This window comes from Macrosteles quadrilineatus, unplaced genomic scaffold, assembly GCF_028750875.1.
Source record: "Macrosteles quadrilineatus isolate MER2022 unplaced genomic scaffold, UCM_ALF_1.0 Scaffold_8__2_contigs__length_117827958, whole genome shotgun sequence".
Classification (NCBI taxonomy): Eukaryota; Metazoa; Arthropoda; class Insecta; order Hemiptera; family Cicadellidae; genus Macrosteles; species Macrosteles quadrilineatus.
The window spans coordinates 116,989,231-117,015,522 of NW_026542601.1; the positions used below are offsets into that span (position 1 = coordinate 116,989,231).

Here is a 26,292-nt window from a genome sequence, read left to right on the forward strand (position 1 = left end):
ATGCATCGTAAAGTTGTGTGCTATATGGGATCAAGATATAAGAACAGAAACGGTATGGATCAAAAACATAAAAGAAGCGCGTCACTGGATGGAATCTTATACTAATAATCACTACATGCGTTTTGGACAACGTCAACAGAAAGTCCTTGGTTGGGGTTTCCTCAATACTCTTAGTTCAGCGATAGTGTTAATCTTTTGTGGTAAAATATTATACGATTTTGAACAATCATAATTATTTTATTGCTTAGAGAAACATCCCAAGCTTATTAAATAACCCATTGCTGAATGGCATTCATACAAATATCTTTTTCTTTTGTAGGCCTACTGTCTTTAGTAATTTTCTGGTGTACTATAAATGATTTGTCATAAGCATATGTTACAGTTCATTTATTTACATTTTCATAAAGCTGTCTTGGCTACCTAGATTTCCATAAGACTATATTAAAAATACTAAAATTTCATTTATAGTTTATTACCTAAGAAAAACAAATATTCCCAGAACAGATAGATATATAGATAACAATGCTATATTTTTCTGAATAGTTTACAAATTTACAAATTGTATTCTTTTTATTTTATTGTATTCCCAGAACAGTGGCTAGCATGGATATTGTTTTTAGCCTAAAACTAAGATATTTATAACAATTTGGGGAAATCATAGAAGCCGTTTTTGAAATCACTGTGCGCAAACTTTACTCATATTATAGTATAGATAAAAAATGGTTTTGGAGAGCATGACAAAATTAACTCTATCTGGAGTCATTCCATCATTTGAGACAAAAACTGGAGCAGGTAGCTCTAGATCTTTGACATTCAAACAACTGAGGAACAAGCCATGAATCGTATTCTGATAATATTTTTAAATGGGTGTCGGGTGTTTATTTTTATAAGTATAGCTACAGGTTTCACAGACGATAAGGGTTGTTCTAATGATTTAAAACAGAAAAACAATACATTTGATTAGATTCTTAACACAGAAATATATTCTTCTCTAAATAACTTGCCAACACAAAAAACTATTTTTTCTTATCACCATCATCCAAAGGCATTTTCTTAATGTCTTTAACAACTTCGTCGAGTCTGTAGAGGTCTTTAAGAGACACTTCACCAGAACCTCTAGCTGCTGGTTTCGGCTGCGTTGGATCAGGTTTCCATCCGACCATGTAGAGGACTTGGAACGTAGCTGGAACTTTGTCCTTCTCTCCGTAAAGCTCCTGGTAGATGGCCGCAGCAGCTAGCATCTTCTCTCTACTTAGATGTAGACTTCGGTTTCTTGCTGCATTACTTTCACCCATACCTAGAATTTTACAACTAGGTCTAGTTGAAAATATAAAAATGTAATTATTTAATTATAGTTTGAATCATGAAATTGGTCTCCTAAACATCTACCCTGGAACTGACCTTAAACTATTGGCTAGTCCCTAGATAGACGGAGAGTCAAGAGACAGGTTCCATCAAACGTCGTATAATCAGTGTGATTGAAAACGCCAAATAATTTTTTAATAGCCTACCGTACCTATTATTATTTTTAGCGAATTTCCCTATAGGGAAGTAGCTATTACCGTAGGTGGCATGGTAAGACCTAGGCCCGGGACCGATTTACTTTTTCATTTTGATGTTCCCAGAGGCCAAAAACACCATTCGTTAACATTTTTATATATGTGTGTCCGTGAACGCGATAACTTGAGTAATTATTGTCCGATTTTGATGAAATTTGGTTTAAAGGTGTAAGGCAGGATAAGCTTGAATGAGTTCGCGAACCAGCATGATCGGACCACGGGAACGGGGTTTTACGGGGTGTTTTATGGGGTATAAATTGGTTTTTCTCATTTTTGACCCTCAAAACACAAAATTTCCCAATTTCTCTCTAGACCTTTTTAAAGAGCTTAAAAAAAAACTAATAATTTAGTATGCAAAAGTGTTTTTGTACGGTTATTGGTAACGGAGAAAATTCAAAAAATTGAAAATTCCTATGTTATTCTTATGGAGAATATTGTCAAACGTTGTAGTTTGCTTGTTTATGGATATATTTTGATCAAACTTGGCAAATTAATTTATTTTACACTAAGCTATTAATATTTGACTAAAAAACACACTTTATTAGTTTCCTTGTAGCAGCAAACCTAGGTACTGGTTAAACCTTGTGTTATTAAAATATATTTAATGAAAGTCAGTTCAGACAAATGGAAATTCGCTTAGTCGGCAGGTTTGCTGCGGCGGGGGTGTTTTATAATATTGTTGGATAAGTTATAAAGTATTTCCCAGTAGTTGCCAAACACAAACAATTGAAAAATATTGTTTAATTTTTGTTTTTGTGCTATATTTGACAATATGAATTAAAAACTGATTTCACGATTGTCGTAAATCTTTTATAGTGTTGTGTGCTAATATTTGAAGATAGTTGTTTACCATAATCTGATATATATTGGCAATACAAGAAACTAGGTGATGTTTTTAAATAAAAAAGCTTGTGGCCATTCCCATGATGTAATATAATGCCATTACTCATTAGTCGCCACATAGAGCCACCTTTCCCCCACTGCCTAAATAAAATCTCCTCCTCATCAGTCCACACAAAGTTGAGCGGTTTTAATGTAACTCTTGTTATTATTTACAATAACCTACCTTAACTCCCGAGTATAGTTCTGTTCAAGTGCTTTAACTGAGTCTAACATTTGGGTGTTAAATTAAGGTAAATGAAGATAATTCAGAGAACATACTGAAATTTGTATATTCTTCACTTAAAGCCAAATTAAATATCTCTGATATTACCAAGATGAATGAAAAATACACACTGTTTTTACTTTCAAAGAATTATGAACACATCAATATAAGCTTACCTTTTAAATCCCACATGAGCTCAAACATTGAAGGATATCCTACAACTATTTCATCTGTATCAATTGTTAACATTGTGAATCCAGCCCTGTTCAGGAGGCTGCCAATATCTTGAACAGCTGTGAACGGAGAAATGTGAGGGGAAATTCCTCCCACCCTCTCTAACTCTGCCAGTTGTAGGGAACATCTAAAACGTTAAAAAAATATTACTTGATTAAAAATATGTAAATAATTGTCTGGGTAACAGAGTACCGTAGTTATAGTGCTCGCCTTCAAATCTGAAAGTCGCTGGTTAGTTCTTGATATCGGCGCACATGGATCCGTATTTAAAGCTGAATAAGTTATGAAGACGTGAGTGTAACTTAGAATGGTGTGAGATGATCTGTGTAGCTTTGCTACTGACCAAGATCAGTCGTTTCCTTAGTCATAAACATGTATTAAAAGCCTATTGCTGGCGCACACGGTCGATTTTTCAATCGGCCACACGTGGCGATTTTTTAGTTGAGAAATGGATGCTTTCAAGTGCGTAGCTATCCTTAATAAATTGACTTTGTAGAATTAACCTGTGTTTGTGCTCTTCTAATAGGTCTAAGAAAAAATTAAGACAACATATAGACTAAACAATGGGTTCATCCTATAGTAAGTCAGAGACTCTTAAATGAACAGTTTTATAAACTGCAGACTTGTTTACGTGAGGAATCTGTTTACCTTCAAATTCCTGACACTATATTCTTTCAATTTTTTACCATACAGCTGCAGCATTTTTTCTATTTAATTTATTAATAGTTCAGTATCAAACTCTGCCACTGCCATGGTAAAAAGTAAGAAAAACTATGAAAGAAAAACTACGACAACACAACTCACGCTGAGACTTTGACTGACTCCTGAGGAGAACAACAAGCGACTGTGTGTGCGCGGACTGATAACAACCTGTAGGCCTACGTTACAGATTTCCGGGCGACAATTGCCTTGCCTATGAATCTGCAGCAAAATGCAGATTTTAAAATCGGCGCAATTCTCGCAAGTGGGGTGAGGCTGGGCATTTTTACGAGCTGCATGTGAATTTAAGCCAAGTTGTAGCTCAACACTACAAAAATTAGAGATCTGACTCAAACCTTAAGTTCGTCAGCTAGAGGTAAAGATACCCCATGCACTTTTGAGTCAGATCTCTAATTTTTTAATGCTGTCAGTAAGAACAAAAATCAAAGAACCAAGGTCAGGATCAAGGTTCTATTTTGCCATAATACAACATATGGTTAGTTGCAGATATCAAAAAATTTAAGGCTTATATAAAGAACTGAGTTAAGTTACCTTAATTCATATAACGAATCTCCACCAAACACTGAGGCCAAAAACACTCCGTCATTTTTTAAGACCCTCATTATTTGGGAAAATGCTCCAGGCAAATCATTTACCCAATGTAAAGATAAATTGCTAATAACAAGATCAAAATAGTCACTTTCAAATGGTAACTTTTCTTCATCAACAACCAACCGTTCCACCTCAACACCATCTTCAGGAGGACTCGCTTGATATAAGTATGTTTCACTAGTGTCACACATAATAAGTTTTTCTACAGAATCTCGGATGATATTTTTGGAAACATACCCCCGACTGCATCCAAGATCAAGAGCACACTTGAAAGTCCGTTTAACATCAAAAACTCTATCCGCTAACCTATAACCAATTTCATCTTTTAAATAGTCGTACGTATCTACATTTTCCATTCGTCCGGCTCTTTCCTTCTGTTTTAGCTTTGCATTTCTATCAAAAATGTTCATGGAAGAGTGAAGATTTGTTGACATAAATCGATTTTTGGAAATGGCTTTATGATATTTCGATAAAATGTGTTGACAAAAAAACAATTTACAACCTGTTGTATACATCTTAATAAATAAATCTTACTATTATAGCCCTAATTACAATTGTAGTTCATTAAAACCTATGAGGGTTAAAAATCCTAATGATAACATAAAATCTAAGGTAGGTCTAACTTAAATACCTATTCTGAAAGGGAAAGATTATTTAAAATTATATAACCCATATTAAAGCCTAATACTTTTAAAACCCCACTTTAACTATGCTTGCATTTAAATAAACATAAATGAATTAAAATGCAGATAGGGTAAGTTAAGTCACATCAAACAATAACATAACCTACAATTAATGAATCTGAAACTATTTTTATGATAAAAAAAACCAGGTGTTTAGATTTGTGGGGCTTAGCCATGCAGCTTTCTAATTTTACCGTAGTTTGTAACCAACCAAAGGCCCAATCCTCTTCAGCTTGATGATTAACGACCTGTGGCTTAATGGATCCACCATGTTATTTGCAGACGACACCACCCTCATATCACAGGGGAAGGACATTGGACAGGTTCGGACGGAGGCTGACCACCTACTACTGGAACGGGCCAAAGACTGGTTCAACATGAACCGATTCAAGCTAAATGAGGACAAAACCCAATCGCTGCTGTGCACCCTAAAGTTTGATTCACATAAAGACGAAGCCGTGAAACTTCTTGGGTTTTGGCTTGACCCCAAGCTAAGTTGGAATACGCACATAGATAAGGTATGTACTAAACTCTCCAGAGTACTATGTCTTTTGAGGAAGCTCCGTTACAACATCACAAAGCCTTATCTACTGAATGTGTACCATGCTCTTTTCCATAGCCATGTCACCTATGGCATAGCGATTTGGGGACACGCACCACTAACTCAGGACATTCTCCTCTTACAGAAGAAGGCTGTAAGAATTATTACATCCTCAGACTTTGATGAACACTGCAGGCCTCTCTTCATGGAGCTAGGAATACTAACAGTGCACAGCCAATATGTCCTAAGCAGTTTGCTACTCCTAAAAGACAACCTCCACCTTTTTGATATGAGGGAAAGCCAGCATAGCCATAACACTCGAAAGGCCCAGGACCTTGATCTGCCGCGGTGTAGGCTTAGCCACTCCATCAAAAGCTACCCTCGCTCAGCAATCAAGATCTTTAACACGCTGCCAAAAAGAGTGAGAGAGTTAGACAGGACTAAATTCAGGGCAGTACTGCAGGCCCATCTGGTAAAAAGACCCCTCTACTCTTTAGAGGAATTAAGGGAAGTGCCATTAAAAGTCAGCTGAAAACAGCACTACAGTAGGAAATCGTTAGGAAATCAAATCGCCACAGCCCAGTTAATAAATAGTTTGTTTAGTAAGAAGTTTGTAAATATTAGTTTTAAATAATATTTAATAAATAGTATGTTAATGTGCCTATGACGCAATCTATCCGACATTGTCGGTCAAGGATTAAGGACACAAAAAAAAAAAAAAAACCAATAGATACAACATTATTATTAGCATGGAACTAATAAAATGTGTAAACAATAAATTTTACGCTATAATTTAGTAAAATAATATAAATTTAAGATTCAAGACTTTGGCTGTGGAGTGCTTACTATAAAAAAAAGTTCGCTTTAATGAAATCATGCATGACCAACCATTGAGCTGCGTCTTAACAGTGGTCTTAACTTAAAACAAATTTTGCAGGTCTTTGTACGTAATTGAATTTAGTTGTTTTGCTCCTCTAAATTCATACTTTCTTCTTCTTTTCACATTTCATAATCATAACAGCCATAACCTCAATATTATCTTCATTAATCGTGAATAGTTTGTATGGTCTAATTAATTAACTGTTATAGCGAATTTTTGTTTTGTAAAGCGAATTCCGACGGTTAATGAGAATTATTTTAATCTACAGCATTGAGTAGGCTGTTATTTAAGGTAGTACAGAGCCAATTGTAGGAATCCGTTTATTTAAGAGAGACGTAAAAATGAAGATTAATAAAGACGTCAGGCTTCTTATGAAGCCTTATTACTACATCAATATTTTACTCAGTGCATCTTATATTGCTGCCAAAAAGTTACCCTTCTTGTGCCAATACACATTTCCACGATCAGAGTCACAGTGTGAATTCGATTCGGTAAGTAAATCTTAATCTAGGCCTAGAGATATTAAGGTCCAATCTACAGATGATATCTAGGTAAGGTAGGCCTAATTTGTTGTGACCTTGCCAAACCAAGACATTGCTGCCTCGGGCCCAAAGTCCGTGACGCTACCGACTGAGCCACCATTTATCTCCTAATGCCGATGCAGCTGGCAATTGTCTATCATGTTAAGAGTAGCCTAAGGCCGGGGTCACACTCACGTTACATTGTTCTCGTTAGGTGTTACACATGGGATTGAGCGGTAACTTACACTACAGTAACTTAGGCTACACTAGGACGTAGGGGCTGCACTTAAGTAACTTCAGTTATCCGTCCTACACTCATTCGAATGAATATATCGATTATTTCTTTCGATATGAGTTACCAAGTTTGGTTAGTTAGGTTAACCTAATCCAACTAAGTTATGCGAATGAAATAATTAATATATCGGATAATCTATAGGCCTATATCGATATTTTTCATTCAAATGAGTGTAGGACAGATACTAAATTGCAGGGCCCTGGGATAAAAACGTCCGTAATCAAGTTTACCAGTCTAAGTTAGTGGGTTGTACCAGTAATTTAGTGTGAGTGGAATTGCATGTGTATTTTTTACTAACATGCCACCTAGGCATTGCACATAAAACTATTTATTTTATTTCTAAGTTACTGGTACCTTGATTTGTGAGATACGGTAACATATTTTTTAGTTAGTTTGCTGCCTGGCAATTAAATAACAGTCTGTTTATTTTATCACACATTTGTTACTGTGAGCTGTCATACAATGAATAATATAATAATTTTCTAAAAAGTGCTTTTTTGTCGGTAAGTTAAGCCATTCTTCTTAATTCTTTATTAGGCTAATTATATTAATTTACTATTAAAGGGAACATTTAGGCCTAAATTCAAAGTCTTTAAGTTATTTATTTGTAACATAGAATACATAGGCTACATAAATAGTGTCTACAACAGGTGTTGAACAATTTTAAATTCTTATCAATTATCAATCATTGAGATGGGGACGCCACCTAGTTGCGTATTTTAACCCAAGTATGAGTGAAGGATGAGTGTAGAATGGTGATGACCTGTGTAGCTTTGTTACTGACTAAGATCAGTGGTTTCATTAGTCAGGATAATTTATTTAAATCACAATGATCAGGAACAGCTCCAAGGACTCTTAAAATTAACAATGTAAAAATTAACATTAGGCCTACCGGTACATCCTATAATCAAATCAAATCAAATCAAATCAAAATGCCTTTATTCTTGAGCGCTTCTCAATACAATATTGGTTTACAGAATAACTCACGTCACTAAAACTAAACATTTAAAAGTCAAATATCTAAACAAATTATGTACAAGAATAAAAAATCAACAAAAAATTACATGCCTGCTTTACAATGTATTTTAACCTTTTTTTTGAAAGCCAAGGCCGAAAGGCTTTTGATCTGATAGGGGAGGTCATTGTAAAGGGTTGGGCCAAAATAGGAGAACCCCCTCCTACCATAGACAAAAAGAAATAAAAACATAGACTGTCAGCCGAGCTGTAGTTACCTACCATAGGTTCTGGCGCACACTTCAATATCTCCTCAACAAAGCTATTTATTCTTTCAGTGAGTTATAGCTTAGACAAAAAGAATTAAATATTGACCGTCAGCTGTGCTGCGGTTACCATAGGTTCTGGCGCACACCGCTGGGAGCACCATGTAGTTACGGCGTACGCGCTACGTAACTACACAGCGGTGTGCGCCAGAACCCAGGTAACCGCAGCACAGCTGACGGTCAATATTTAATTCTTTTTGTCTAAGCTATAACTTACTGAAAGAATAAATAGCTTTGTTGATGAGGTACTGCTTCAATTTAATTTTGAATTTGTCCAGTAATTGTGTGGTTGGCAATTTGATTACTAGAGTGAAGTAAGAAGTAGTGAAAACATTTCATTTCCCTCACTACGTTGCCCACGATGTAAAAAAAATTACAACATTGCTGGAGTGGATGCCACTGTGGGAAACTCAAAGCATTACAAAATTATAAAATGAACATATTAGCCTACATAAATTTGAATGTTTTTTTTTTCTCACGATACCTAAGTTTTTCTCTTGATAATTCAAAACTCTCCATGATTGAAATTGATTTGTTAGGTCCATGAATTTCTAATTATCAAGAGTGTATTTTGAAGCGTTGTTGTGCGTTTATTTGTTTCAGAGCAAATTCCAAAAAACAACATTCAGTTGTGTGATCTCTCTTACTTGTACCCCACTAATTTATCCTTTTTTTGCTTTGTTCCAGAGAGAATCAGAAATCCTATTCTTCCTCATGATTGTTGTCATGATACGAACACGGAAGGCTGGAAGTGTCACAATGATCAATTATCTGTCTTCAAGTTTCATGTACACCAAAGTCGCAAATTTAATACTGTGGTTTTATGCTGACATTAGGATGGGAATATTTTTTGGGATACTTTTGATATGTAAGTTTTAATTTAATATGTACCACTTTTACTCTCCTAATACTGAAAACTCTAGGTTTTTGGCCTTGCTGGTATTGTCGCTTTCAAACAGCATGCACATGATTGAATGAATAGTAGAACTAAGGGTTTTGATTTTACCAATCACTTCTTCAACACCTAACCTTTACCAGTAAATTCAGTATATCTTAGTCGTACTCAAAATCAAAGGCTTAGTAAGGCTAAATAATTTTTTATACATATTTTTGCTCTAGGCCTGCAGGGATAGTCTTGAAAGTTTTTAAAGGGAAATTGATTTACTTAAAAGTTAGTCATGAGGACATTGCAGACATTGAATCTGTCTTGCATATGTCTTGTGTTGCTAATTGCTCAATAGGCTAAGTAAAAAAAAAAACACTTTGTGATATTGTAGGTCTTTCAACATTGGGTTAATCTTTGGTAGGCCTAATGTTTTTAATTGAAAACTATGAATACTATTTAAATTACTAGCCCTACAAATTGTATTTGTACATCAGAGAACTTTTATTCACAATGAGCTGTAGAAACAACAATCATGTCAGCTCACAAGGCCACATTCTGTATGATTTATAAGATTACTAAAACATTAGGCCTACCTAACATTTTTAGAAATTTAAAATTACATATTTTTAAAGGTTAAATTTTCACTTTCATTAAAACTCTCCTACATATTATTTGCAGTGGTTGGCCTTTTATTGCCAGAACCTGCTTACAAAGGGCCAGAAAACGTAGTGTATTTCCGAACAGCTCAAGGAGTTGAAGACGAGATCATGAGGAACAAGAAGATCTGCTGGCTAGTGACGTTTTACACTGCTTGGAACCCTGCTTGTGTCAACTTCGCTCCAGTCTTCTCCCAGCTCTCCGTAGAGTGAGTTTACTGTCAAACTTACTTTTGTTTAGTGAACAAAAGGCTAAAAATACCTCTTGTAATGTCCAGTGATCCTGTTTTTTGTTGGGGTTTATCATTTGCGTTTCACTTTTGTTAACCCTGATTTTGTTTTAATGGGATGCAGTTAAAAGGGTTGTTTACTGTAACTCATCTACTTGGTGCCCTATATCATTAAAAAAATTCATAAAACAATAATGTTAGAAGACACTAAAGGAAATATTTTTATTAAATTTCTTATAGATAATCCCCACTGTAATAGTATATTACGGTAAGTGGTGTTTTACTGTGTGAGCACGACAGTTCCCGTGCGTTTTTGTTTGAGTAGGGTAAAGCTTACTGGGCGAGTAAAGTACGATACTTTACATCATACTGTACAGAAAAATTAGTATGTTTTAAACTCATACCACAATTTATTTAGGACATAAAATAAATTTAATATTTTTATATTTCAGAAGCAAAATAGGCCGTTGCAGTTAGCTGTTTATTTCATCAGGTGACTAAGTGCACGGATAAAAGTACATTAGGTTTTTTTTCCGTGTGTAGGCACAGAAAAGGGCAACTTTTCAGCCTATCAATACGGATGGAAAGGTACCTGTTTCTGTCTAGTATGATGTAAACAATATATTGATATATTAAAAGCTCAAATGGGAATATTTAAGAAGTTTGTTGAATTAGATCAGATTTATAATACAAAGGTGTTTTAGACTGAATGTTTTCTCTTACTATAGATAGTCTTTGACATATTTTACAAGGTGGTACCAGACTGTTTTGCTGACATGTACTATGTTTGGATTATTTGTTTTAGATACCATCTAGAGAACCTGAATTTTGGCAAGATTGACATCGGACGTTACCCAGATGCGGGTAAAAAGTATTATGTAAATGACTCGCCCATGAGCAGACAGCTTCCTACAGTGATTCTATTTAAAGAGGGCAAAGAAGTTATGAGGAGACCAATGATTGATGCTAAAGGAAAGCTTCAGAAGTTCTTCTTCTCTGAGGTATGATTTAATTTTTTTTGTCGTAATTAGATAAATGAAAATTGTAAAATAGGAAATAGTAGTACTTTATTTCCTCAAATAGACACCCTATCGTATTCTACTAAATTTCAATGTTTTTAACACTTCTCTGTTCACTAATTCGTTTAACACTTGTTTCAGGACAATGTAAAAGCCGCATTTGATTTGAATAATCTCTACAATGAGTGCAAAAACAATCCATTGAAGAAAAAGAAGGAATTGACAGACCATCAGAAGAGTGAATAAAGTCCCTTTACCAAATACGGTAGTCCTTTAAGTCAATTTGGTATATTAGTGTTACCTACCAAGAAAGTTTTAATGAGAAATAACGTTGATTTATCTTAAACATTAGATTTGACTGTCCCAGGTTTGAGAAATGTAAATTATACATTTTGTCCTCAACTAAACAAACACATATTTGTGTTTATGGATGTTAATCAGATTGGTCAAAGTACACTGTCAACATAAATGTTCCTTGAATATTAATTAATTGTTTGTTGAATCTGTGGAGGTGTTATGCTATGTGTAACTTTATTATAGTAGCATTTATGCTACATATTGCGTGAAATTATTCTTTCAGTTAAAAGTGAAAGGATTGCTTGATAACAAAATTGTCAAACATAAAATTTTATTAGTTTACACCTTAAATTTATTAAAATTTAAACTTTTATCTGAGTAGTTTATAATTTTCTGACTACAAACAGGGGTTGGACAATAGGCCTGACTGAAGTAAAAACAGTTGTCGCTCAAAGTGACTGATTTTCAAATGAGAACTGTAGTTACGGTCACCAAGAGTGCCTCAAGTTCAATTTCATAAATTTAGGAGAGGGGAGAGATTAAGAGAGAGTTTGAAGGATGACAGAGGGTAGCCAGTTAGAGAGTTAACTTTGTCCCGTTACTAAATTTTAAATCTTCAATGATCTGCTTTTGATATCATAATTACAGCCTTGAGACTTCTACGTTGACGTGATTTTGAGTATCAAACTAATAATGTTTCACCTAAATTAATCTAAAGTCATAGGTAGTATTTCAAATCTACTGTGAACTTGACACAAAAATCATTATGGATGTGGAAATACTACGTCAGAATCTCTTAACTGTCTTATTGGCCCCCTCTAATTCAACGCTAGTAACATGTTTTCCCTGCAAAATACCTCGTCCATACCTCCCCTATTTGTAGAGCAAATCTCTCTCTCTCTCTCTCTTTCCCCCTCTCCCACACATTAGTATTGAGTAAGTGAGCCGATACTCCATAGCAATGCAAATAGGATGGACCAGACCTATCATCCAATTCCCATAAAAAAAAGTAATTTTTTCAGATCAAGCAGTTATTTTTTTCAAGTGCACAAAGTTGTATTAGTAGTTAATGTATCTGATAGTTTTATTTGCACATCAAACAGTGTGTTCATTTGCTTTTTTTAAGTCGAGTCAGTGGCATTTTTAGTATTAAGAACACTTTTAGGAATACTAGTGCTTGTTAGTCATGAGCTATACAGGGCGAAAGATTTAGTACCTTATTAGCTTGAGCTGCCATAAGTCATTAATTTTAGTTAGTATTGTTTTGTTAGTGAAATATTTATTTTTTGTTTTATTTTTATAAAAATTTTTTATTAGATTTTATATTAGTTCTGAGCCATCAGGTTATTTGTTATACAAACATGGTAAATTGTAGCTTGTGTATGAATCAGAAGTTAATACGTTCAAAACCAATATTGTGTGGACAGATTTAACTGTTCTATCAAAATACAAAATTAAATATAAAAATATAGGCCTAGAATCAGTTGTTCAAACTCAATGTTTTTATTATTTTTTTAGATTTTATTAAATCTAATAATAAATGCTCTTAATATGAATGCTAGCATTTATTTGCACTCTTACATTACTTTATTAATGTGAGTTATTTTTATGCTAGTTTACCCTTAGTTTACTTCAGACAAAAGCTGACACTACCAATAATCTATTTGATTTGTTTTACATTATGTTAACCATGAAACACGTTTGGTTTGTTTTATAAATGTAGCTAGTTGAGTTGAGATGTGTTAATCTTAGTTTTAGATACATAAAGATTTTGAAGAAATGCTGTTCTCAAATTTTATTGATAGATATCTAATACAAAAAACTCTGTTATTGTGAATATTAAAGGTTTAAATACATCAAGTGTTTTTGTACAAGCAATGAAAACAAACCCTTTAAGAAGCGCAATGCCTTTGTAAAAAATTCAGTCTGGAAATATTAGAATTTTCGATATTTCCCACGGCGGCCGCTAAGTAGACTATCGCGAGCGTGCGGCCAAGTCAGCTGACTGAGTGAGAGAGAGTGAGACAAAGAATCTGCTTAGAAAGAGAAAGAGAGAAAGAGTAAAATTCCTATCTGACTATTTTCCATTTTAGTATTTCGCTTCTTAAAGGGTTTGTATTCATTGGTACAAATCCCTGGCGCATGCCGGGATATTATTGATTGTAACAGATCTCACAGCTGATTTTAAATTTAGAACCTTAAGAGGGTTCTACCCGGCAGCCTGAATTTCAATTCAAGATGGCGGATAATGCGGATTAAAATATAGTTAGGCATTGAACATGCCTCTATTTATTGTACAAGCTCTCAACATTCTAAAACTAATTTGTTTTCAATGATTGTGTGCTTTTAGTGTTCTTAACATATCAGAGCTTGCAATGGATAGAAAAAATTAAATTTTGAACTATTAAGTTATTTAAAAGTTAAAGTTCCATGTAAAAAAGACCAATTTACGGATTTTCAAAATGATTTTATAAATACTTAAAAAAACAATTACGAAGTTTCAGTTCATCCAGTGCATAGTTTGGATCTTTCTGAATATTTTATAGTGATCATAAAATATTCATTACCTTTAAGAACCTCTTGGCTTTATTAAAGTATTTATTGAGTTGAAATAACCTGTTTATCATAACTCGATAAATACTTTAATAAATCCACGAGGTTCTTTTTTGTAGGACCATGTTTACGTGGATGGAACCCTCTTAAAATAAATGCAAATATGTAACAACTAATACTGTTAAATGCTGCTGTAAAATCAAGGTTTTTTTAGTTTTTGAAACAGATCAATTAACCAAACATAGTCTCTATTAAGATAAGCTGTGGCCTTGGGTGAAAGGGTTGGGAAGCCACTACATTAATATTATCCATAAGTATATTGGTGAATATACAAATTAAGAGTCTATTTAGTCTTTCCATCATCGGAAGCCTACTGGACCAAATTAGCTGAGGTTGTTCAAAATAGGATAATTTTAGGTATCCAAGATTAACAAAGCTCCATTTCATTTCAATCTCAATCTAGGGCTCTACCATCAAGGCTTTAAAGATTTCTGGTGGAGTTTTTGGGAGAAAAATTTATTGAAATAAAAAAAGGAAATGCAATCTTATCATTAGCTTCAGAAGTTTCCTGGTAACTCTGACCTTCTACCTATATATATAAAATCAATATAAAATTTGTAAAAAAAAGTGTTATCTTCTTAAATTAGTTTGTGTTGAGAATGTATTATTAAGCTGTTGTAGAGATTGAAAGCTTTGTTATGTATAACCACAGAAAAGTAACAAGTATAAACTCTTTATTACTCCTCTGTGGTATAACTCATATTTTTACCCTTTTGAGTTACATATTGTTTGTTGTAATTTTTCTTGTTATTTATCTATGTTTTCATATCCAATTGATTCTTGGAAAGTGATTGTAAGACATTAAATGATTGTGACAGGTCCACTCAGTTAAATGTGTTTTTTGAATTATTTCCACCTTTAAACTGTAGTTAAAAGTCAGTTAAAATTTTTAATACATACGGTTTTGCTCTAGAATTAAAGGGCTGTTACATCTGGACACTGCACATTCAGCATGTGTGTAATATCAACACATTGGTGATATAACATGGGGGATGCAGAAAACACTAGTTTGTTTAAAAAAAACCCAAGCAGTAGAGAACAGCCATACAGACAAAATCTTGTTTCCACCATTGAAGTCAATGATTCCACTAAGCAGACCAGTTTAGTCTATTTAATTGCTAAAGCATGAATAGTTATTTGTGTAACTAGTGGTGAAAGTGGCACTTTGCTGCACACGAGAGCAATGTTTACTGATCTCGAGTGCAGCAAAGGCCTTTTTCACTCGTGTTACACATTATATTTTTCCTACAGTCACTATAAAGCATATAAATAATTAGTCTTTCAAACACTATACAACACGTTTTTAGGTTCATCTGGCAACACAAATGGTGTCCTAGAGAAAGTAGTACCCGCAGTCCGTATCACTCCGCTATTTTTCCTCGGCAAGAAATGTGCTCTGCGTTTAGAGAATATAGTTGAGTGAAAATTTAAAAACGTACGTTTTCATGTCCCTGGTCTTTTACTTCGTAGATACTGGATTTGTAGTTTATAATTATGTGTTTTAATATTTTTTGGGACGGGGGCAACATGTTACACACATTTATTTGGTTTTTAATAGGTTCTAGGTATTTTTTTCGTATTTTTAAAGTCTCGAAATTCACGACCATGACGTGCCCTAGGGTACATTTTCCAACTTTCACGCTGTTTTAAGACTAATTATTCATGCCGAAATATATAAAGCCATATTTTTATGTCATCAATGGTTATTAAACTTACAAAAAAGGAGCATATTATAATTTTATTGTCATTGCAAACTGACTACCATGACAAAATAAGTCTGTCCCTCGATTTGGCGTCACGACCATTTGGGAAAATTTTTAAACTTTGGAGCACGACGGTGGCAAGCCTGGCGTCGATGGAGTCAGTTGGTTTTAGAGACTAGTTCGGGGTGTACGTCAGAATTGTAGTGCCGGTCGTTTCGAGTTGAAAGGAGGAATTACAAGATTAATAAAGGAAAGATTGTGATTTTTGTAATTTTGGTGTGTCCATGACCGTACGTAGTCATTCGATGAAGTAGACATGGTGTTAATTTTTGTTTATAAGATATTTCAATTGCTAGATTAACCTAGAAGTCCACTTTGTATCCTCGAACATGAGGTGCAGGGCTACCGCCAGAACAGAGCCAAATAACACGTAATTTCACGACCAAAGTTTCACGACCATCGCAGGTTTTTTCACGACCAATCCAGCCTTATGGATTATAGTGTGTTTGGTCGTGACAATAACTTTAATATAATTGTAAATTGAACAGTTTAGTTCAATTCAAAAACACATATTTTTATTATAACTAACAGTATAATTGAAGGATTGTTTAGAAAGATTTAGATTATTTCAGAAAATTCACGACCGTACCGCTTGTCCCTGACCATCACGTTTATGATTTCTATCATAAAAATTTCAAAAATTAAAATATCGTCATATTTCAATGTTTTATACACAAAAGAAGCACACCTCTAAACAAACATAACGATTTTTTGGGTCTCAGGTAAGTTTTTTCGGAGTTATACAAACTTAAAAAGATTTTATTGGCTTTTTTCAATTTTTTGAGTTTTTTTATTTTTTTCTAGAAAGACCAAATATACCAAAAGCTCAGTGACCTTTTTATTGTATAATGGTCATAAAAGTAAATTAGTTTATAGCAAAACATAGTTATAAAAATAATATTAACTATTTTTAATATTCATTTAAACGTCTGTTATGGTCGTGACAGGATTTTGTGTTTTTCCACTAAAGATGCTCTTAAAAAAAAAAAACTACCAAAGATATTGCGTTACCATGGACATTTTATGAAACTTCAAATGTTAATAAAATAATAATAATAAAAGTTTTGAAAAAAGGGGAAAAAAATTTGCAAAGTGCATTTCCTGAAAACGTACGTTTTTAAATTTTCACTCAGTTCCGTATGTTTTTGTAATTTGAAGTGGTTTCCGCGCCTTAAAAAAATGCTTTAAAGGTATTTTCTTGTTTATTAAGATCGTAGGAATGTTTTAAAAACGTTTAATAGAAAAGTCCAGAAAGTTCAGAAATACTGAAACTATAAACACGAAATGACAGGTTAAATCGTAGTTATAATAGTCAATCAGCTGCTCATAGTATTGTTATCTTTAAGTGTTGCCAACCTATTTCCAAGCGTACACGGATTACGTCCATAATAGAACCACGCTGTTTTGTGTTGTTTCGTTGGAATCCTGATGTGCGGCAAAGTATAAACCGTACGGCAAAGTATAAATATGCAGCAATTAGCAGCTTTCTGTACTATAAACAGTACAAGGAAGCCAACTTTGTCGGGTGACTGTAGGAAAATATTTCCTACAGTCACCCGACAAAGTTGGCTTCCTTGTACTGTTTATAGTACAGAAAGCTGCTAATTGCTGCATATTTATACTTTTCCGTACGGTTTATACTTTGCCGTACGGTTTATACTTTGCCGCACATCAGGATTCCAACGAAACAACACAAAAAAGCGTGGTTCTATTATGCACGTAATCCGTGTACGCTTGGAAATAGGTTGGCAACACTTAAAGATAATAATACTATGAGCAGCTGATTGACTATTATAACTACGATTTAACCTGTCATTTCGTGTTTATAGTTTCGGTATTTCTGAACTTTCTGGACTTTTCTTTTAAACGTTTTTAAAACATTCCTACGATCTTAATAAACAAGAAAATACATTGTGTGGAATGATCTCGAGTGCAGCAAAGGCCTTTTTCACTCGTGTTACACATTATATTTTTCCTACAGTCACTATAAAGCATATAAATAATTAGTCTTTCAAACACTATACAACACGTTTTTAGGTTCAGCTGGCAACACAAATGGTGCCTTAAAGAAAGTACTGAAAGTAGTACCTGCGGTCCGTATCACTCCGCTATTTTCCTCGGCAAGAAATGTGCTCCCCGTTTTGAGAATATAGTTCCGTATGTTTTTGTAATTTGAAGTGGTTTCCGTGCCTAAAAAAATGCTTTAAAGGTATTTTCTTGTTTATTACGATCGTAGGAATGTTTTAAAAACGTTTAAAAGAAAAGTCCACAAAGTTCAGAAATACCGAAACTATAAACACGAAATGACAGGTTAAATCGTAGTTATCATAGTCAATCAGCTGCTCATAGTATTATTATCTTTAAGTGTTGCCAACCTATTTCCAAGCGTACACGGATTACGTGCATAATAGAACCACGCTGTTTTGTGTTGTTTCGTTGGAATCCTGATGTGCGGCAAAGTATAAACCGTACGGCAAAGTATAAATATGCAGCAATTAGCAGCTTTCTGTACTATAAACAGTACAAGAAAGCCAACTTTGTCGGGTGACTGTAGGAAAATAATATTTACCTACGACCGTTTTTTTAAAGTAGCCATTTCAGTCCAGTTCTTAGAATTGAAAAGTTTCACGTTACAGCTGTTTACTTTCATATCCGCATAGTTTCATTTCATATCCGCATAGTTTTCTCATATCCACACAGGTAACGGACCAATGAGGTTCAAGTATTGAGAGAAAAGAATTAAAATTGTAATGCTTCGAACGTCAACTAATCAGCTGATCAGCTGATCAGTTGACCAATTTAATTGTTGATCCGAATTGTTCATGTTGATACTCGCGTATTCTTAATTAAGTTGGTGGAGGTCCAAAAATAAATGAAATATTTGCCGAATTGTACCTGATACAATATTATTTATGGTAAGAATGCTGCTAGCAATGTAATATTTAACGAAGTTTAACAAACACGTAATTACAGGAAATCAGCTGATTATACAACAAGTCGTTGCATCACTTTCAGTGGCAATGACAATACACGAAAACATAACCTCTCTAAAAAGTTATCAGTAGTTATTGTTAGTAATTAAATCCAGATTGATAGTAATTAAAAAACGGTCGTAAGTAAAGTAGTGTACGCAACTCGCGTTAATAGTCTTTACGACACTCGTAGAAGTTTTTAAGGCACTCGCCAAGGCTCGTGCCTTAAATTTTCTACTCGTGTCGTAAAGACTCACTTAACGCAATCGTTGCGTAAACTACTATTTCATCACTCTGTACTAAAAAAAGCCCATTTCCATACAGCTGAGATCTCCGAAAATCGTCAATCTCCATACACCAAAAACAGTGATCAGCTGACTTTTCCTGACATAAACATCACTTTCGCTACACAAACAATACTTTGCCTGATATCAACAAAGTTATAAGTTTGATGAAGTAGTGTTTTTTTCATTGTGATAAAAAGTATCTTAGTCCCATTTCGTAGTGAAATATACTATTTCAGTACAGTACTAATGTTTTGGAAACAAGTTATGCTTGATATTTTTAATACTGTACCTACATCAAACTTTGATCTCGGTGGTAATTAATTATCACCTAGAATATGGGAAAAATTTCCAACAAAAAATCGTATACATTTTACTTATTAACTCCTTATCATTGTTTAAAACTAGGTTTCTTACAAAAATAATGAGTTAGATTATTTTTTTTTTTAATGTATAATAATTATACATTGTAATGAATGTACTTAAATACTGGTCTGCAGATAATTTTTGTCAATCATTAATTCATTGTTCAGTTACCTGAAAATAGTAGCTTTGCTGTGTTATATGGGTTATAAAGACTTCAAAATGTGTTCTTGGAGTTGACTGTTATGAGATACAAATTTCTAGAACTAAATAGGCTATAATGTTTGTGTGAGTTTTTTCCTTGATTAAACTAAAACAAGAGTGAAGAAATTGGCAAAAAATGTAGCTGGAAGCTATACATTAAGAAACTAGTCAAATAAAATGTGAAATGACAAATAAAGCAACAAATCAGTACTATATTTCATTTTTTATCTTTCTGTTTCAGTTTCACAGTCTAACTATATTCAATGGTCTAACCTAAGCCCACACACAGTTTATCGGTCAATGATTTTAGACAAACAACAGAATGAGATATCTCTAGGTCTTGGCTCCACTACTCTACTATACTAGCAGAAACAATTGCTCATCCATCTTTCCCTGTCATTTAGTTTACTATCACTCCAATATAGGTTCATAACATTTTTGTAAATTACTTCGTGAAAACTCACTCAGCAAAATTATTCACGACTGACCAAGCACAGCATTCGACGTAATTTGTGGAGATAACCTCACTTAGGCTTCTCAAGTTAGTATTCACGCTCGTTCGCCGGAAGGTCTTCTCCAAGATACCGGAAGTAGTGTCCTTTCTTCGACTTCCTCAAACGGTAGTTTATCGTAATGATGTCGTAACTTGTACAATTTCATTTTCACCGCCCACTGCAATTCGCGCAACGCAGAATCCCTCCTCCACGATTTCGACTTGACCACTTCTTTTTCTTCCTTATCCTCGGCCGTATGCGTGTACTTGTTATTCTCTAAAAGAAGAAGTTTAATTTTCTCCTGGCTCGATGCTATTTGCGTTTCTTTGACATTTTTAACATCGTTAGACTTTGGATCAAAGTTAAAAATATCCGGATCTGTATAGTAGGTGAATGTGTGTACTAAATTGCATTCGTTCATTTTCTTCAACACCAACTCAAGTTTGCGACGGTTTTCCTCCGACTTTTTCATAATTTTCTTGGCTTTTCCGAGTGTTGCTTGGATCTGAATGCTGTCTACGTCGTTTTTAACACAGTCTAATTTCTCGAGAATTTCCAGCTTGGTAGTTCTTATATACTCCATGTCGTGCAGGATCTGATCTATGGACGTCTTCAGTGATGCGACGTTCTTCTTTATCTCCTTCACTATTTCCGTCCGTTGGGCCGCGTCAGGCTCGGTAACGGCTATCTTCTGCTCTGACATTATTGAAACAAACATAAAACCTATGTGTATACGCACTGATGTGTTCGTATAACAAGAACAAATTCGAACTCAAACTTCACGGCACTCTCAGTTGCTCATTCCTTGAGCTCTCGCTTGGCACTGGGGTTGAGGATCGGTCGTTGAGTCTATCCCGTCCTTGGATCGCGTGCAGGATCCTACGTCAATACAGCACTATGACCTAGAGTCGACCTCTCGCTCTAAAATTAGAAAATCCATACTTCGACCAGAATTCATTCACTAGATTACACCTGTCTTATCAAATGATCTTTCTTTGTGCAATAGGGTTGACCCCAATTTGCTCTTAAGTAATTGATTATTAATTTCCTGTTGTTTGGAAATCCTTTTTTTAAATTGCTGCATTTACATCAAAATTGAATCCACTACTAACCAAATTGTTTATGTTTTTGATAAATACTTATGATAAATGGGTAGTCGTTTTTTTCATCAAATGTTTTTGCCCTAAACCGTAAAATTTGTAATACCTACTAATTTTAGGCCTATTTCCAGGCCTAGTGTTAGTAAATATTGACATATTTTAGTAAACATAACTTTACAAATTTTTTTAAACAAAATATAAATACGTTTTCAGGTTTAAGTCATAGGCAACAAATTATTTTGTAAGGAGTATCAGTATGGATTCATATGTTTGAAATATATAAAAAAAATAGTGATATTTAACATGTAGGGCCTACTACAAATAAATAATAAATATTAAATTAATATGGTAGCCTAAAGATTAAAATCATGTTTAAAAGTACAGACTTTTTTGGCTGACCCAAATTACTGTAACTGTATTTTATTATTTACTCATCCCTATTGTTAGTTTAAACACCAGCACCATGTGTAACTGTGAACTTTAAATGCTTTTAGGGGATACAAGCCCCTAACATTTTTTTGGGTAGGCCATTGATCCAACACATCTATGTTTGAAACACTAGCCACTAGCCACAATTTTGATTCGTCCAAGATCAAATTCACTGTACCGGTAACACAATTTTTCATTCTCCTTGTATACTAATGTACAGTATCATCAGTATTTACAGCCTATATCATCAGTGTTACTGTTAAAGTCGAAAGTTGTATGATTGATTGCTTTGTCAACAACAGCAATTCATGAGATGGTTGTAGCTAAAACATAAAGCATTTTTGTACCACAACAGTTGAGGACACCAATGTTCAGTAGTGCAGTAGAAACCTGGGATTATATCTGAAACAAGGAAATTAATCAACATTAATAAGTCAAAGGTGAAAAAACATACCAATACTGATATTTTGTCCTGTTAGGTGAAGGACTTTTTAAGGAAGTAGGTTGAATTATAGCTTTACCCAGGCAAGCTAGCTGAACTCTATAATCATTTTCAAAAAAATCCTTACTAGCTGATAATTGGCTTTCCTTTAAATGTTATAATATGTATCCCCTTTTGTAAATCACAAGATGTTTTCAAGTAGGTAAATTAAACTAGTTTCAATAAAATTAAAAATGTTTTTAAAATAGTTTATTTTGTAGTTGCACATTTAAATCTGTTTTTGTTTGGATTTTATCTTGAATAGTAGACCCTTTAGACTATATTTTTTTACATTTTATGTTTCTCACCATACTCGTTGGCACATCCGCAGCAGTAACCACGCATAACATCATCATGGAGACGACAATTGATCGGAGGGCATCTTGGGAATAAGCTTTCACAAAAGCGGTTTCTCGTCCTCAAATGAGGCCCATTCAGCGCATTGTCTGAATAAAGAATCAGAAGAAACTTGATAGGTATCTTTATCTTTTACAATAAAAGTTTAAATTTATGACTATTAAGTAAAAATATAGTAGTTTGAGACTTTTTCTAAACGTTAAAACTCAGCCATTATTTTAAACTTTTGAGGAATGAAAATTTTTTACGATAATAGAGGAGATGGATCAGATTTACTTAAGTTTCTGTTGGGACTATCACTTGTATGGAGTATTAAATAGTGAGACTATCATAGGATAAGACTTGTAAAAAATTCCAAATGTATGAACATTTTTACTAGTTTCAACTTCTTTGGATCTAATGTAATTAATTGTATTGTAAAACGTTCTTTTAGCGAATTTCCCATATAGGGAATAAGCTATTTACCGTAGGTCTCATGGTAAGACCTGGAACCGGGACCGATTTTCTTTTCCATTTTGATGTCCCTAGAGGCCAAAAACACCGTCCGTTCAAATTCATATATGTATATACATATATGTCCGTTAGTCCGATAATAACTGGTGCAAAAATGATCCAAATTAGATGAAATTAGGTACAAACGTGTAAACCTACTTTTCTTTCAAACGAGTTCGTGAACCAGCAGGATTGGAATGTCATGGGAACAGGGTTTTATGGAAGGGGATTGGGTTTTCTCATTTTTTACTTTCAAAACATAAAATTTCCCAATTCCTCTCTAAACAATTTTGAAGAGCTTAAAAAACAAAAAAATTTGTTTATTGAAGTGTTTTTGTACAGTTAGGTATTGGTTACAGAGAAAATTCAAAAAATTGTAAATTTAAATTTCCCATGTTATTCTTATGGAGAATAACTGATGTACAAAAACTGTTGTAGTTTGCTTTTTTTATGAATATAGTTTGATCAAACTTGATAAATTTATTTCTTTTATACTGAGCTGGATATTTCACTAAATGAAACACTTGATTACCCTCACTGTAGCAGCAAAGCAAACCTAGCTACTGTATTTGTTATATCTATTATCTATTGTTAACTTATATTGGAGATATTGGCAATTATTAATGAAATGTATAATTAAATTTACAAGTTCAACAAGGCCCATGTATAATAATTTTATTTTATTCACTAGCGCTTTCAGAAACTAGGTTTCCGTCTTCAGGCACTAGTACACTGGAACAAAAAGTAAATATTTACTTAATAATAAATTAATCTTAAACAAAGTTAAAACATAACTTGTAAAGGACATAGGAAAAATATATAAAAATTAATATTAGAAAAATAATCTTTTGAATTTTGGATATATTACAGTGTTGTTCTTGATGTAGTTATTTTCAGTAATTCCGAGTTTATAATTGGGCCGTCTTCATTATTTAACAAATAATTTTGATCTGTTTTTTCTATAAAATAAGATTCCCACGCATTAAGATGTTGAGGTTTTATAATTTGTTTTAAAAGTTTAAGGTTTCCCAAATTGAAAATAGTGGCTAGCAAGGGCTGACTTTTTAGGTCTTCTGTATTTTGCATGAGCTTGGTGTTCTTTGAATCTTGTTTGGATTTTTCTTTTTGTTTGGCCGATATATTTCAAGTTACAATCATTAAAATTAATTTCATAAATTCCAGACAGGTCAAATTTTGAGTTTATCTTTAGGATTGCCTAATTTTGATTTCAGTAGGTTAATAGGTCTGAAAGTTAAATTTTGTGATGATTTATTTTGACCTAATTGAAATGTGGGTAGTTCTCTGATTTTTCCGTCTTTTTAATTTAGCTTTAGCATGTTGTCTATTAATTTTGTAGTGTATCCATTAGTGAAAAAAAATAAAATTATTATATATTGGCCTTGTTAAACTTGTAAATTTAATTATACATTTCATTAAATCTATTGCTAATTAAAAAAACATGATTAATTGAAAATTCAATTAGGTACATAAACATAAACAACATAACAACATGGGAATTGGCTTAGTCTGCAGGTTTGCTGAGGCGGGTGTATTTTCTTTATATTGTTCTCTGAGCTTTCCCCCCATCTAGTCAACACTTTATATATTTATTTTATTGAACAAAATGGTACAGTAAAAGCATTTTTGTTGAATGAAATGTCTCTTACAATTCTCTTGAAATGTGTCTTTGATACAATTTTCAGTACAGTAACCCAATTCGTTACCAACCTGTTAGTTAGGTTGGCATCACTCATCCATCAACACCGCTCTCTCTCTCAAAGAGAGTGGTCAGTGAAGTGACTGTGAATTATTTCAATTTTGTTTGCTTTTGTACATATTGGTGTTGCTCATCTGACACAAGATAAATTATTCAAGTGCTTTATCAAATAATGGAAGTAATTCAAATGTGAAGTTGAGAGGCTAAAAGTTAACTAGAATGGTGTTATAAGCGAGGTAAATTTTCAAAATTTGGGAGCACTAGCCGTGGATCCCTCCAAAGGCCAAACCTTTTACCCCTTGGATTATTAAGGCCTCATATAAAATCAATTCATATGTTATAGACACCAGTCCCAATAGTTTATATTGCAATTCTAATAACATACATGCTCTTTAAATACTAAGAGTACAGTAATAATTTGAAAAATTTAATAACAAATTATTGGTTGGATTATAGAAACTGTGGGGTTTATTTAAGGTTGTATTACCAGGCCATCGGAAGTTTACAAAGAGCATTCATCTATTTGATGGAATCTAATTTGAAATAAAAAAAGAAACAAAAATAAAGAGAAGACATTGACATCCGTGTTTGCAAACATATAGATACCTAAAAATTGTCTTCAGATGATTCATCAATATGATAAATCTAAAAAAGGAGTATCTACGGTATCTATAAGTGTTGAAATTAATGAAAATAAAAAAAAAAACAGTACAGTACTTACACAATTCTTGAAATGTAGCTTCAGTCAATATTGAAAACGACAGAAGAAAGAATGCATGATAAAGTAACATAGTTATAACAAAATAGAACTAACATGACTCGCACATCACAGCTACCAACAGATGCGTTTGATAACGAGGTTTAAGTCGGTACTTTAAAACACCTGTTGTAGACAACAAGCTTGAACCCATTACCATTCAAGGTTGATGATCTATGAGCGTGTTGTTGAGAGTCTTTGACATGTTAAACTGTTACTGAAGACGTTAGCATAAAATGTGATTAATTATTGGATCTGGTTAGACAAATGCTACAAGATAGATTTGTTGAATTAAGATAATTTTAGATGCACAAACATCGATGGCGAGTAAGATTTACAGGTAACATTTAAAAATACGTGAATGTTGTTTATTTTTATTCCAGTTTGATTAAGCCAGTTGCAGTGCATACTAAAAGTTCTTAATTAAATTAATAACATTTTATAAGTCATCCTGGAAGTTTTATTTTCCTTTGAGCGCTTTTAGTGTATTTATTACAAAGTAGGCTACTACAGTAGACTCCCTCTTATCCTTACACCTTTTAACCGGACATCGGTTTAACCGGACCAGATCAGCAGTGAGTGGGCGATACTGAAACGACTGTTCTCGTCGGAAAGATTTGAGACCAGCAATTATGTGTATAAATACAATGCTCTCCTAAATTTAAGTCAAATACTGTATACATTATGCATTTAAACAGTCCGTTTAAACGAGTTGAATTTGGGGGCGGCGGTTTAACCGGAAAACCCGTTATCCGGACTGGCCTTGGTC

General features: G+C 33.6%; 2 protein-coding genes and 1 long non-coding RNA gene across 4 annotated transcripts; 1 reads left to right on the top strand and 2 right to left on the bottom strand.

The window, feature by feature from the left end:
* Positions 1 to 371: 371 nt before the first annotated feature.
* Positions 372 to 4,903, bottom strand: LOC129000167 (arginine-hydroxylase NDUFAF5, mitochondrial-like). Of its 2 annotated transcripts, XM_054427106.1 has the most exons (4): positions 4,841 to 4,903; positions 4,150 to 4,515; positions 2,841 to 3,025; positions 372 to 1,297 (listed from the first exon to the last, which is right to left on the bottom strand). In XM_054427106.1, exons 2-4 carry the CDS (start codon positions 4,398 to 4,400, stop codon positions 1,017 to 1,019), a joined length of 717 nt encoding a protein of 238 aa, XP_054283081.1. In that variant the 5' UTR covers positions 4,401 to 4,515; positions 4,841 to 4,903; the 3' UTR covers positions 372 to 1,016. The 2 variants fall into 2 exon arrangements, with proteins under 2 accessions (XP_054283081.1, XP_054283080.1); XM_054427105.1 differs by lacking the exon at positions 4,841 to 4,903 and having other exon boundaries at positions 4,150 to 4,832.
* A 1,563-nt stretch (positions 4,904 to 6,466) lies between these two features.
* Positions 6,467 to 14,932, top strand: LOC129001507 (thioredoxin-related transmembrane protein 2 homolog). Its single transcript, XM_054428825.1, has 5 exons — positions 6,467 to 6,804; positions 9,097 to 9,277; positions 9,974 to 10,160; positions 10,987 to 11,182; positions 11,342 to 14,932. The coding sequence occupies exons 1-5, from the start codon at positions 6,655 to 6,657 to the stop codon at positions 11,444 to 11,446; spliced, it is 819 nt and encodes a 272-aa protein (XP_054284800.1). The 5' UTR covers positions 6,467 to 6,654; the 3' UTR covers positions 11,447 to 14,932.
* Positions 14,933 to 21,624: 6,692 nt separating this feature from the next.
* LOC128999325 (uncharacterized) lies at positions 21,625 to 25,591 on the bottom strand. The gene is made up of 3 exons (XR_008491276.1): positions 25,488 to 25,591; positions 22,509 to 22,646; positions 21,625 to 22,121 (listed from the first exon to the last, which is right to left on the bottom strand). It is a non-coding gene; the product is annotated as an uncharacterized LOC128999325 (long non-coding RNA).
* Positions 25,592 to 26,292: the final 701 nt, after the last annotated feature.

Excerpts from the sequence above, each read along its gene's own strand:
- LOC129000167 (XM_054427105.1), bottom strand. The coding sequence starts at position 4,724 with ATGTATACAACAGGTTGTAAATTGTTTTTTTGTCAACACATTTTATCG. Across the intron at positions 3,026-4,149 it reads GATTCGTTATATGAATTAAG|ATGTTCCCTACAACTGGCAG; the intron begins GTAACTTAACTC and ends TTAACGTTTTAG. Across the intron at positions 1,298-2,840 it reads GCTCATGTGGGATTTAAAAG|GTATGGGTGAAAGTAATGCA; the intron begins GTAAGCTTATAT and ends GTAAAATTCTAG.
- LOC129001507 (XM_054428825.1), top strand. The coding sequence starts at position 6,655 with ATGAAGATTAATAAAGACGTCAGGCTTCTTATGAAGCCTTATTACTAC. Across the intron at positions 6,805-9,096 it reads CACAGTGTGAATTCGATTCG|AGAGAATCAGAAATCCTATT; the intron begins GTAAGTAAATCT and ends GCTTTGTTCCAG. Across the intron at positions 11,183-11,341 it reads AGAAGTTCTTCTTCTCTGAG|GACAATGTAAAAGCCGCATT; the intron begins GTATGATTTAAT and ends CACTTGTTTCAG.